Source organism: Juglans microcarpa x Juglans regia, chromosome 2D (genome assembly GCF_004785595.1).
Source record: "Juglans microcarpa x Juglans regia isolate MS1-56 chromosome 2D, Jm3101_v1.0, whole genome shotgun sequence".
NCBI lineage: Eukaryota > Viridiplantae > Streptophyta > Magnoliopsida > Fagales > Juglandaceae > Juglans > Juglans microcarpa x Juglans regia.
The window spans coordinates 34,567,613-34,581,672 of NC_054596.1; the positions used below are offsets into that span (position 1 = coordinate 34,567,613).

The 14,060-nt window shown below is 34.3% G+C and overlaps 1 protein-coding gene and 1 pseudogene across 1 annotated transcript; one reads left to right on the forward strand and one right to left on the reverse strand.

Moving 5' to 3' along the window:
• The first annotated feature begins 1,506 nt into the window (after nucleotides 1–1,506).
• Nucleotides 1,507–1,636, forward strand: LOC121251337 (annotated as a pseudogene).
• Nucleotides 1,637–9,785: 8,149 nt separating this feature from the next.
• LOC121250601 (transmembrane protein 258-like) lies at nucleotides 9,786–13,460 on the reverse strand. The gene is made up of 4 exons (XM_041149751.1): nucleotides 13,397–13,460; nucleotides 13,183–13,283; nucleotides 9,975–10,053; nucleotides 9,786–9,883 (listed from the first exon to the last, which is right to left on the reverse strand). Exons 1-4 carry the CDS (start codon nucleotides 13,397–13,399, stop codon nucleotides 9,836–9,838), a joined length of 231 nt encoding a protein of 76 aa, XP_041005685.1. The 5' UTR covers nucleotides 13,400–13,460; the 3' UTR covers nucleotides 9,786–9,835.
• Between the last annotated feature and the right edge of the window lie 600 nt (nucleotides 13,461–14,060).

The following is a 14,060-nucleotide window of genomic DNA, read 5'->3' on the forward strand; positions in this document are numbered from 1 at the left end:
AACTTTAAATATGTGCCTTCATTCTCACTTTTTTTAAATATTATTATTTTTAATAATTTCTCTATTCTTTTTTTTTTCTTTATTTTTGTGTCTCAACTCAAGTTTGTGTTTTTTTCAATGCATATTCATTTTATAAATCTTCAATTCTTTCATATATATACACTTATACATGATATGTACTTATAAATATTTATATATACATATAAATATAATTAGTTTATATATACTTATAAATATTTATATATAATATATAATTAATCTCGAAACGGTATATCAGAATACACTAATACCAAAATAATCTATTCCAATACTTAAACCAAAATAATCGGAACGAAATTTAAAACATTGCAGCTGCAAACCCAGCTCAAATTCACTGCCCTCTCTACTTTCTCCAACTCTTGCAGCCTTCAAAAGAAGCGCATTGACTCCAACATCTGAGGTAATTTCTACCTGCTGAAATGGTCGCAGGCGTTGGCTTTCAACAGTGTCGGAGATTCCCTCCCCGAATTCAAGATCTCTAGCCTCGCATGCTTGCAAACAATGGAGATTCTCCTGCCCTTTCAGCCATTTCGTAACAATTCGTTTGACTTTACCCAAAAAGGCATTGCGTTTTTTTTTCACCCATTTCGTCTGCACTTATGAACACCACACAATGTCCCTTGGGTTTCTCAAGTATCTCGGCTTTTGTAGCCTTCGTTTGTCTACTGCATAGGGAAATGATCTATAAATTGAACATGGGTTGCCCGATGAAATCTACCACAACCAAGCTCTACAAGCGCCGGTGCGAGGAAATATACTCTGCCCATAAACGCCGTAGCACCCACACGTCAGCCACCATGGATCGAAAAACCAGGTCCTACAAGGTAACCCCATCTGTGAGTTTAACTCCATTTAAGTAGGAATTTGTCTAATTTTCAGCTCTTTTGGAGAATATTGTTATTTTTTGGTTGTGGAATAGGATACATCTACTAGGGTTTATGTTGATGTATGTATGAAGGCTATTACAACTGGCTCTTTTGGATTGTAGCATATATTTGTGTGGAAATTTTGAACTTGGCTTTATTGATCAGTTGATCTAAAGGTTGATTTTGTTGTAGACTAGAGCTAAACTTGTTAGGGTAGAGCTGTTTGAGCCATAATATATACACTTTTCTGTATGGAAATTTTACTGATCGTTTGTTTATCATTTATGGATATAATTTTTTTGTTTACGTACATATCAAACACAATAGAGAGTTAGGATAAGTAAAACAAATCCTCTATCATGTTTTATTATACTTTGTTCGAGCCTTTTGATGTGGACTGTTGATTAATTTGTGATATTATTGAAATTGTGGTTCTCTGTTTTGCAAATGAGTAATTTATTATTAACTAATGTGAGACGACAAACTGGGTTTTCATACGCATATATTGGACCTTTTCATACATTGATCATACTGTAGTTTGGAGCAAAAAGGTCTGGAAAATTGTGCAATATCTTAAATAATTAGATTAAGAATCAGTAAAATACTTACCTGGGCGGGGTCAATGGGTGCTCAAGAAGGCCCATGGCCTAGGCTAGTGACCTCCATTGCACTTTTGGGAGGGGTGCCAGCCTAAAATCTCCCCAATGTGGGAGCTCGTGTGCTGTGTTGGCACCTTGATTTGTTGAACAATCATAGTGTATACAAGTTTAGCATACTCTTTTTTTAAAAAAATATATGAAGAAATCTATTTTTTAATAGTAGACTCTACTATTTTTCAAAATAAGCGCACATAACTTAGTAGACTGTATGTAACATTATTTTTATTATATTTGTGATTAGTAAGTAACTTGTATTTGGGCAAGTGGTTTTGCTAATAGGGCAACTTTAGTCACTTGTTTTTTAGTCCTGGCAGGTTATATGGCTATTCTCCAAGGCTTTTTGAGTTTTTTCATATTTTCACAAATTCTTTTTTTTTTCTTAAATTATGTTTTGATGCTACAGGTGGGAACCCCCAACACCCAAAGAACTGAGACCCTTTGGGTTTTTTTTTTTCACATTAAAGATATTATATAACATATTGAGTGAAAGCATGCTCTTTGCTTCTCTTTCATCAAATGAATGGTTTTAATTCAAATTTTCCTATCTGTTTCTTTAGATATAAACTGTAAGGACTGTAGCGTTTTTAAATTTCAAAGTTGAAGTATAAATATTGAGATATAAATGTTGGTTTATAAATTGTTCTAGGGGTTTCTTGAGATATGGATAATGATTATTAATACACTTACAAATTTTGTTATGTTGTAGTGTTACTACGTACGCTCCTTGTGATATCCCTAAATTTTCGTGTGTTTTAATTCTCTAGTACTTAATTAATTGTATTTATGTTATTTTATTGTATTATGATATTTTATTTTATTTTGTGTGTTTCCTGTTTGGGCTTTTTAATTTGTAGTGTTTTATTTTATTTTGTTAGGCTTGTGTGTAGTTAGTTTGTTGGGCCGTCTGTGAGTTTTTATTTGACCCAGCCCACGTCTTGAAGGCGCAACCCATGCGATTTGAGCCCAACCCATGTGATGTGGTGAACCCAGACCTCCCCTTAATTGCAACGGCGCCGTTTGAGGAGAACCCTTAGGGTTTCATAATTTCTTTCCTTGCGCCGTGCATCATCTTCCTCCTTCTTCTTCTTTTCTTCTCATTTATTCTATCTTCTTCTTCTTCCTTCAAGTTTCTTCCTCTGCACAGCTGCTACTGACACCATGCGGACCTTAGTCACGCATTTCTCTCGCAAGCCATCACCTCCTTCTTGCATGAGCTACTCAGTGTCGTTTGGTGGGACTCTGAAATGCTTGCTGTCAAGCCGTCGCTCCTCACAGCCACCTTCAATTCCACCTCGAGCTTCCATGGCTGCCCCGTGTCTATCAATTGTGCTTCCTTCATCTGTTGTCAAGCCACTATTTCACCACACAACCCGCATTGCCACGCATCTTCTCCACGGCTTGCCCTGCCGCTTTGTTCTTCTTCCACCCGTGCGACACATAACCCCTCCTACTGCCATACTTGGCCTATCAATAGACCACGGGTTCTTCAAATAAAGTCTTCCGAGTTCTTCATCTTCCCTCTCTCATATAAGCTTTTTCATCCCTAGGTGTTTAGTTGTTGTTTTGTGAATTTTGTTGGTGAGTTGCCGTGCTCTGTATTTGTTCAAAAGTTGTGAAATCTCACTTGGTTTCTTGGTGAATTTTTGACTTGCCGTGAGTTGAATTTCCATCTATTTTCCTAGACCGAATTTTTCCTTTGAGAGAAACTCACCAAAAAGCCATTGTTTTACTCTTGAACCGCCGTGTGCCGCCGCCTTTGGCAACACCTCCTTTCGCGCGATCTTCTAGAAAATTCTCATTTTCTTGTATATAATTTTCCAATGCGACCCGTGAGATTTAAATTGACATTGTAAATGACATTTATTTATGAACTGTTGTTTGTTGGAATTAGGCCTTGAGCCATTGAAGTGTTGGGTTTTAATTGCAGTTAGTGTTGATGTTGGGCTTTGAGCCGGATTTGGAGGATGGGATTACGCGTGTAGTTGTGAAACTGTATATTTGTAATTATTGAGATTTTATGTAAATGAGTTATTTACGATGTCATCCAATAATTGTTTGTGTCATGCACATTTATCGTCTTTAATAAATTATGTTATGAAGTCGCGTTGTTTGTTTGGAATTGAAACTGATTATGTGGGTGCGTGTGTATCTCGACCCCAAGTCAAGATAGGGTATTATCTCGGTGGAGCTCCTCTGGTCACTCGGAAGCGTAACAGATTGAAGTGACGTCCCTTGAGTTGTCGCAGGGCAACGACGGGAATGGATGAGACGGTAACGCTCTCGTACCGATTCCGTGACCTTTTGGCTGGCGAGGTTAGAGGATGCTTGGTCATATACACGCTGGGCGTGGAACTGGGCATCGCTCGTTACGAAATCTCATGCACAGACGTTACCCGTGGTGTGACAATGAGAGCTAGGATGTGCGAACAGTCCATAGGGGAGACCGTCGTGCATGCATAATAAAATAATGGTTATAATTGAGCCAAAAATAGGATTTTTGGTATGAGTAATTAAAAGTGTATTTTGGGGAAAAAGAATGTGGTTTGTTTTTCTGCATATTTATCCTTATGGAGACGTGTGATTATATTGATGTGTTTTAAATCTCTTGGATATTATTTTGGTTAATTACTTGCTGAGATGTCATAATCTCATTGTGGTGTTTTACCCTACGGTTCCGTCTTATGGTGCCGTAGAGTCTGATGCAGAGCTCAAGGGATCAACTTCGCCAGAGGCTTGAATTGCTGATATGTTGATCAGCGTTATGAGATTTGTTTTCCTTATGTTATTTCTTGTCTTTAATTTATCTGTCGGATGACTGTATAAATCTTGTAATAATATTTTACTGTTTTTGAACAATTCTGGTACTTAATAAAGAAAGACATTTTTATTTCTCCACTACAAATATTATTTTGTACACGTATTGCATGTTGTACACACTTTGAGCATTGGTCGTTGGGGTGTGTGATCTATGTGGTCATCATTTCGTTGTCACGAACTCCACAAAAATAACACGTGGGGGTTGAGGGCGCCACACTCCTTCCCTACAAAGCGTCCATCTAACCAGGTATTACCTATGTATTCTAACACTTTTAACTGGACATCTGCAGAATTGTAAGAATTTATTCCGAATGGAGGTTGAGGCATTCTGCGCGTTACGCTCGTTGTTATGGAACAATGGTTTTCTGATGGATTATATACGAGGGGTGATTGTTGAGAAATAAGTAGGCATCTTCTCTTTTCTAGTAGCGCATGGAGATGAACAACACATTATGGGCGAGCGGTTCCAAAATTCTTCAAAAACCATTAACCGATATGTAAGGAGAGTGACGTGGGCCCTATGCGCGCTTGAGACACACATTATTGCCCCAACACACTTTCAGGGTGCATCCTTACATCTCAGGCAACCTCCAAAATTATCCTTGATTTGCGGTAACTACCTCACTGACTCTCTTAAAGTAGCAACTTGATATAAGTAGTTTCTATTAAATTATTTAATTGAAGCAACACATTAATTATCTAATTACCTACTTATTCATCTGCAGCGATGCTTTAGTGCAACTGACGGCATCATGATGGAAGCTGTTGTGCCTGCTTATGTACATGAGGCATTTCGCAATGGGCATGGGCAAGTTGCCCAAAACGTGTTGTGTGTATGTGACTTTGATATGAAGTTCACATTTGTCTACACTGTGTGGGAGGGAGCACCGCATGATGCTTGTGTATTCCTCCATGCATTGAGTCAAGGCCAAAACTAATTTCCATGGCCACTCGATGATAAACCTCTAATATTATTTAATTGTTTGTCTTATGTATTTTGTTGTACTTCTGAAAATGGGTTGATAAGTAATTATTTTTTTGGTTGAAATGGGTTGACAAGTTATTATTATCTAATGGATTCGGTGTTTCCATGCACTCTGAGATTTATGCCTGCATATTCCAGAGAAATGTATCATAGGAGTGACTGTCATAGTTAGCACCAATTTGGGGGGTATAAGGATTCTTTTAATTATCGTCATTCATCAATTTGTAATATAATCGAATGCATATTTGGCGTTTTGAAATCACGGTTTAAAATTTTAAGATTAATGCTTGCATATTCAATTGGGCGTCAAGGGCTCCTCATGCAAGCATGTTGTACGTTACATAATTTTATTAGAACGACGACTCCAAATGATTGGTTGTTCGAGCATTGGAGAAACACGTCGCTCAATCCAAATGGTCGTGCGATTGGTGACCCCACAGAATCATCACATCATCCTGATATGAGCACTGAATCAACCCAAGCTATTGTTGTAGTGAAGGATGGAATTGTCATACCTATGTGGGTAGATAGGGGTGGTGGTTGAATGTTATTTTCCCAACTTGACATGTATGTAATTTTATTCTCGTTGTAAGGGTATACTTCTATTTGAGATTTATTTGCATTTGCCAAGTACATTTCAAAATTTTCAACAGTCTTTGAATCTTGGTATTTTATAAACTTTATTGGTTATATGAATTAAATAGGTTAAAAATAAGCTAACGTTGAGAATTTTAAAATCTAATATTCCAAATCACAACGGTACTATTGCATATGCACAGTGCTTAGATATAAATTGTAATTTTTTCGGTAGAAACAAGTAATAAATTTTCGTTGTTGTAATGCAAAGATCATTTTTAAAACTTTTTTTTTCAGACTAAATCATAATTGTTAATATTGACCTATTTATATTAATGGGATTGAAAATGCAATAACGAACTGCATTTAATAATTCCTAATTCATAATTATAGTGATATATATTTTAATAAAAAATTCGATTTTATAGAATTACGGCTTTACCTAAATTCCGAAAATGCCAATAATTATTGATTAATTTGAATTTCAAAATTTATTTGCTATTAATATTTTTTGGGGTATGTAATTTATTAATTACTATTAGTTAATATAAATATATTTTTAAATAACACTCATTCATTACAAATACTATGCAATAATTGGTAGGACCCACAACTATCAAATCCTTCAAAAAGTTAAAATCATCTCATCTCACTTCTAAATCTAAGCACAAATTTTTAAAAACCAACTCATCTCATCTCAATTCAACATCTCATTACTATATACAAATCATCTCATCTCAACTCACTATCCAAACCTTACCTTAAGGGAAGACTTGGGCTTTGTTTGGCTACAGAGATGAGATGTTATATTATAATTTCATCTCAAAACTTCTCACAATTTGCTTCCCAAATATTTCAAACACAAAATATTTTTTAATTTTTAATTTTTTACTTTTTCATCTAATCATACCTAATCACTATCCAAACGTAAAACCTTATACAACTTTCTCAAGCTTCTAAACAAACTATAAAAAATAATGTAACTTTTTCAGATTTCAAAATAAGAATAATATTTAAAAATTTTAACTTTATAATATTTTTATTTAACTTTTTTCTATCATTTTTTAAAATCTAATAAAATATCTTAACTTAAACTATTTTATTACTATTCATAAACCATTTTGTTACTATTCACAAAATTTTTGTAATTTCTTATCTCATCTCATTAGAAGCATACCCTAGTCACAATTGTTTTTACATGCTAGAAGGACTAATAAAAGAATCCTTTGAAATAACTATAAAGGGCGATAATTTTTAGAAAGGCATGGTAGGATTAGGACTCCATTCACCAAACTCTCATTTATCACTGTTACGCACCTCGCTGAAATGACTTGATGAGGATGTCAAAGATTTTATATTCTCCCATACTCAAATTTGGCATCCTTGTGAGACCATTTAGGGAAGGAGATATCTCTTTACCAAAGCTTTTAAAAGCACAATAGCTATATGATGTATAATTGTCACTACAAGAAAAATAGATTTTTGTGACTAATTTATTGCAACTAAAAGACTATTCGTAACTAATTTCATTTCTCTAGAATTAACTAGTCGCAAATAGACAGTTTTCTTGTAGTGTGTTCCTATTAATAGAAAGATTTTGAATGGAAATGAACTCAGTAAAAACCCCTCATTTGAGAAGAGGTAATACATGGACTGTGATGCATTCTTTGTCCCGTGCTCTTCTTTTGATACTCCTACGCTCCTGCTTGGAGCTGCTCTGATGCCTGCACAGTTAGTGAGACACCACTTCCCCGAGGATGGCATGCAACTAACCTTAAAAGTATATAAGATGATCTGACTTTTTTTTTTTTTTTTTTTGTGAATAATAATGAGTTAAGATGTTTAAGTGGATTTTGTGTAAGAGCGTGAGTAAATGTGTTTGGATATATGGAGTAAGTTGAGATATTCTTAACTTTTTATAGAAAGTTGAAAAAGTAATGGATCTCATAAATGATTAGTTTGTTGTTGTAGTAATGGAATAATTATTTTATTTGTATGTTTTAGTAATAAAATAAAAATCTATGTCGTATCAATGAAAAGTGCTAGGTTAAGATGAAATAAGTGAGATTAGAAAAAAAAAGTGAGATTAATTCAGATAAAATAAGTTGTGTGTGTTTGGATGGAGAGTGTATATATATCCATCCATATGAAACTATATCAAATGATCTAAAATAGTCTTATCATCCAAGCACAACCTAAATCGCTCTTAAGAGTTGATGAAGTCCGCACATATTCTATTTCTAGTGTTGGGATTATTAAGCAGATGTCTTAGGAGATGTTCGGGGAATGAGATGAGATGAGATGAGAAAATTATGAATAATAGTGAAATAATTTGTAAATAGTAGTGAAATAATTTAAGTTATGATATTTTAATAAATTTTGAGAAATGAGATGAGATGAAATAAAATGAGATGAAATATATTTCCAAAAAATCCCTTAATATCGACCACTAATTGCAAGAGGGTGAGAATTTTCAATGTACCTGGACATAATTTCCACAACAAGTTCTTGAGAAGCCTCAATCACTGTTTTATTTATGTGCACAATTTTTGGCAACCTTACCCAAGGTAGAAGCAAGCAATCATCAGGCTCATCTCCAAATTATCGACATTCCTGACAATTTTTTTTAAGAAAAATGGTGTTAATATCTCTGTAAATGAACCAATCCTTACGATTGCTCGTCCGATTTTCACTCAGCTAAACTCAAACCGAGCTCAACTCGTAAAAACAAACTCGATCGTGGAAGCAGAAAGCCACTCAATTAGTAAATGACACATACTCGATTACATTCAACTCGACTCGGTTAAAACTCATTAAAACTCACTTGTTTATGCCCAACTTGACTCGTTAGCTTAACTCGATTAGAACTCTAAGTCATTGAATATATATATATATATATATATATATATTATTTATTTCTATAAATTTGTATTCTTATACACACACATATATGCTTCTATACACATTAATTTTAATAATATAGACATAGTTACCTTTATAATTAAATATGTAGTATGCAACCCAGTTACTTATGCTTAATCATTTATACCTATATATTGAATATAGTTCATAATTATATGTTAGTCAATTAAGTACTTTAAGTGATTAATTATGGTAGATATTTTATAACATGTGTAATAGTTAGTATGAATGACTTGGGAGTTTCATAAAAATGTTATAATTTTATAATTCTATAATTCAATATAAGGTTTATATATTAGTTGTCAAAATTTCATTAGATTTAATATTTTGTTTAGTAATTTGATATTTTTAATTATTCAATTTATTCAAAAATAAATAAAAATATATATAAAAGATTACAAACAAAACTTTTTTTTGAAAAAAAAAAAAAAAAACTCGAATAAAAGAGCACAAACAAAACTTGAGTAATAACTCAACTCAGCTCGGGCTCATTAAAGAATACATGCAAAGATCGATAAATAACTCGACTCAGCTTGAACTACTTTTTTTTGAAAAAAAAAAAACTAGAATAAAAGAGCACAAACAAAACTTGAGTAATAACTCAACTCAGCTCTGGCTCATTAAAGAATACATGCAAAGATCGATAAATAACTCGACTCAGCTCGAACTCGGCTCGGCTCGACAAGCTCTCAACTCGAGCTCAAACTCGAATTATTTGAGTCCAACTTGACTCGATAACCTAAAAGCTTGACTTGGCTCAGATCGATTAGAACCCTAGGTGCTAAAAAGATACCCAAGTACCCTTCATCCTTTTTCAGACACGGATGACAAAGAACATAAGCAATATAATTGATTGCAATCGTCATCATTCCAAAAACCACAAAATATAATTAACTAGCAATGTCAAGTCACAATCTCCATGTAAAACTAATCCTGCTTGACATAATTTTTTCCTGTCCAACATTAAAAAATCAGACATAAACACCAGAAGCAAGCAGCAAAAACAAGGACCCAAAACCCTGCCACAAGAGATAATGGTAATTAGAACCAGCAACAAAATGTTATATGTCTGCAATGATGACAAATAGAGAATTAAAATCACAAACATACCAAGAAGACAGAAGCCACCGCTCCTGTGATAAGCTCCTTGGCAAGACTACGGTTTCGCCTGGAAGAGGTTGCTTCATAGCTGCAAGTGATACTGCTGTTAAATACCATCTTTCCAGAAAAGAAGAAATTGATAAATGAACAGTATAATCAACGTAAGACAAAAAAAAAAAAAAAAAAAAGTATTTAACATGTCTTCCAAGCATCCTTAGATGACAGACTATAGCCATTGCAGGGCTTGATCATGCTATGGAATTCTAGCTCAGTAGCATCTGAATAGACTAAGTGCATGTTTGGGATTGCGGTAGGTGATATAGCTTTTAGCTTTAGGGCTTTTAGTTGTAGAGCTTACGTTATAATTAGCTCTACTATCAAAAAGTTATTTACTCTTTGGTAATCATATATGTCTAAAGCACTTTCAAACATGTTACATTTGTTTGGAAACAATATAAAAAAAAAAAAAGTGTTTTTTGAGGTTGAAATGACATAAAATATCATTTGAGATAGTATTGTGCTTGTGATAAGATCAAAGGGCAAATATATAATTATTTGAAAGTTGTAGGGGTATTCTTTAAAATTGGAACCACATTCCGCATCATCCAAAAATGTACTTTTTAGCTTTTTTAAGATTAAAAAGTACTTTTATACATAACAACCTAATTTTATTATTAAAGTGCTTTCGAGGCTATTTACGCACTTTTTACGACCCCTAACGCAACCCCAAATAGGCCCTAAAGAGATTGGAGTGTTCAGCTATTTTAAAGCAGAACATAATATAGAAACAAAAATGCGAGAAACCAAGTTCCCAACCTATTGGAGTGATTGCCTAAAGCTATCCAAACTAAACTTAACATCTGCAGTGGCCATATCAAAATGACTCCATACTTATCTTCACCACTACTAGAAATGTTCAACAGTCACAAGCTTAATTGGAAAAATAGGGCAGCAGTATAGGGTTAGAAGTGTAACGCCCCAATAGAAGCCCCAAATCACATAGCTTATACTCGAAAATGACTAGTCAATAATACAATTAGAACCTTATTGTAACCTTATAAAGAGCAAGAACTTTTCCTTCCCAAGCAATGTGGGATCTCATACACTACCTACTCTTATTCTTATTATATGTGGTATCACAATCTACCCCCTTTAAATTTCTAACGTCCTCGTTGGGCCCATCCGTCGTAGGTGGCACGGCTCAAGTCCCATATTTCTGGTTAGGATAGGCTCCGATACGACTTGTAATGCCCCATTGAAAGACCCAAACCACATGACCTATACTCCAAAAGGGCTAGTCAATGATACAATTAGAGTCTCATTGGAACCTTATAAAGAGCAAGAACTTCTATTTCCCAAGCAATGTGAGATTCCATATGCTACCTAACCTTATCCTTATGATATGGGGCATCCCAAGAAGTCAAAGATCTAAAAAAATAAATAATTGTTTTTTTTAGTAAAAAATTTATCAAACCATATAATTAGGCATAGCTCAAGTATATAGGGAGTATACAAGTGGAAACACCTAATTATAAGATAAGAACTCGAAAAGGCAACAAAAAAGATGTGGTTTTGTTTTCTTTGAAAAAAAGAATTGCTTAACTCAACTAAGCAAGGCAGTCTTTGACTTGAAATGAAAATTTTTCTACAGAATAGTTTCATTCTTTGGAAAGTAAGAAATCTTTATTAAAAAGCAGAAAAGGCACAACCTACGGAGGAAGTATGCAAGAGAGATACCTATTGAAGAGTAAAAAGATACAAGAAAATCATGTGGATTTAGCCCATTAAAGTCTATAAAAGCAGTCCAAATAATAGTTTAATATATCAGAATATTAATAAAATTCTAATCCCGGATTTTATACAGCAGCCAAGCAAAGCTTCAAGTCCCAATTTCTCCAAGACATTTTTACAAGATTCAAACTTCTGGCAAGTGAGTAAATAAGGCATCACAAGCAAAACAATCCAATTTCGTTGAATTGACAAGTTTGCCTTGGCCATCTCAAGCAGTTAGTTGTTACCTTGGTGGAGACGTAATTGCAAAGATAAGGGAGGGAAAAGAAATAGATGTATAAAGGATTTCTACTATATATCTAATGACCTACTTTTAGTCGGATATCCCATTCAATTCCAAATCTTTTCACCACTTCAAATTTACCAAATGCATAATTAAGCTGAACTTTCACAATTCATTTTCAAGATTTTTAAATCACTTTATTCCATCATTAAAGGCATTCCCATAAGACAAAGAAAAAACAAAGCCCATTGCATTATATAAATATATGTCCTCCATTTTTATGCAACCCTTAACTATATACTTTTTGGAATCGAAGGAAAAACTTAATGTATAAATGCATATATAAATCCTCCAAGAGCAAAAACCCCATTGGAAGACAGAATTTAAAATGTTGTAGTGGAATACAATTCTAGAAAGCTCCCTTGGATTATAAAGGGTGTTTCCTATATTTATTTTTTCAAGACTCAATCAAGCAAAATTTTTTCTAGTTGCAAAAGTTTTCAGGTAATAGAAAAAAGTTGTGGATTCGAATGTTATAGCATCAGATTGGAGATCGAGTGAGACCCAAGGAATTGGCTCAAGTGGTATGGGCTTGATCTTGGAGGTATGCTCCACCGTTCTAAAATCCTTGGGTGCAAAAACTTCTAGGGGCCACCACACATGGTGAAAAGTCAATGATTTACCAATCTATGTTATGTAAGAGCGTAACGTGGACCCAGGATTTATCTGGATAAAAGATCCGGGATTCCTCATCATAAAAAAAAATTAAAAAAAAAAAGACTGAAAATTGAGTGAACTGGAGAACACTTTAAAAACTGTTGATAATTCCTCAAATCAAGACTTCAGAGAATAATAGAATAGACAAAAAAAAAAAAAAAACCCATTCTTCTGTGGGTTAGGGGAGGGAAAAGGACGATGATTAAAACTCGGTAAAATACTCAGAGACCCTAAATTTGCAAACGACATTGGCCAAATGCTTCATAAGACAATTCCATACAACTTTCACACACAAATTGGACATGTTAACAGGCTAATTTTCTAAAATCAATTCAAAGACTATAATCCGAACGGCCAATTTTCACAATGAGCTGGATCACACAAAACCCCAAATGCATCGAGTCAAAAATCCTTCCGAATTGTTCAAAACAAACCGCTTTCCAAATAAAAACAAAAAAGTGCTTAGGGAGATCGGATCGAGTTTACATAAAGAATGAGGCGGTGACGAAGAGGCCGATAGCGAGCATGAAGACCGATAGGGAAGGGAACCACGCGTCTGGAACGGGACTGGCAATCGGCTTCGGCGCCTTTGAAGACAAAATTAACAAAAAGTGAATATCAGAAATCGATAAGAAAGTGAAGATCAGTAATCGAAGAAAACAAAAACTTAGAGAAAATGTTTGAGAACTAAGAGATATACCATTACTACGAGGCAGCAGAGTTGGGAAGACGACTTCGGTTTGTTTCTCGCAGGTGAGGTTGGATCGAACAAACACCGAGGATTCGGGCTCGAACTGTGGGTCAATATAAAAACACAGGATCGATTTGCTCGGACCAATCTAACGGTGGATATATTACCACGTAAGCACAAAAACAAGCTACCTTAACTACTTGGGTTCGAGACTTGAGTCGTCCGGGAGAAGTACAATCGTTGTAGGAAAGTTATCTATGCTTGATTCCGTTTGGATAAAACAAAACTCTCAATTTATTTCGTTATTATAGTTATATCAAATTTTTACATAAAATATAATAAATAATTTAAATTTTTTAAATTATAGAACAATAATAATATTAAAAATTAATATTCTAATAATATTTAATTCAATTCATCTAAAACTATATCATATCATCTCATCTTATCTCGTTTCACTATCCAAACGAACCTATTTCAAAAAATTATTTATTTATTTATTTGAATAAATCTACTCTAAAGCCGGTCCAGCCCCTAACACCACACACCAGTTGATGTGGCTGATTGGGTTTAGGTAAATGGTCCAATGGCTTCGAGTTACCCCTCCATCTACTCCTGTCGAATCCCCTATGAAAGAGGCGAAAAACGACACGAACACCACGAATCTGCCCCT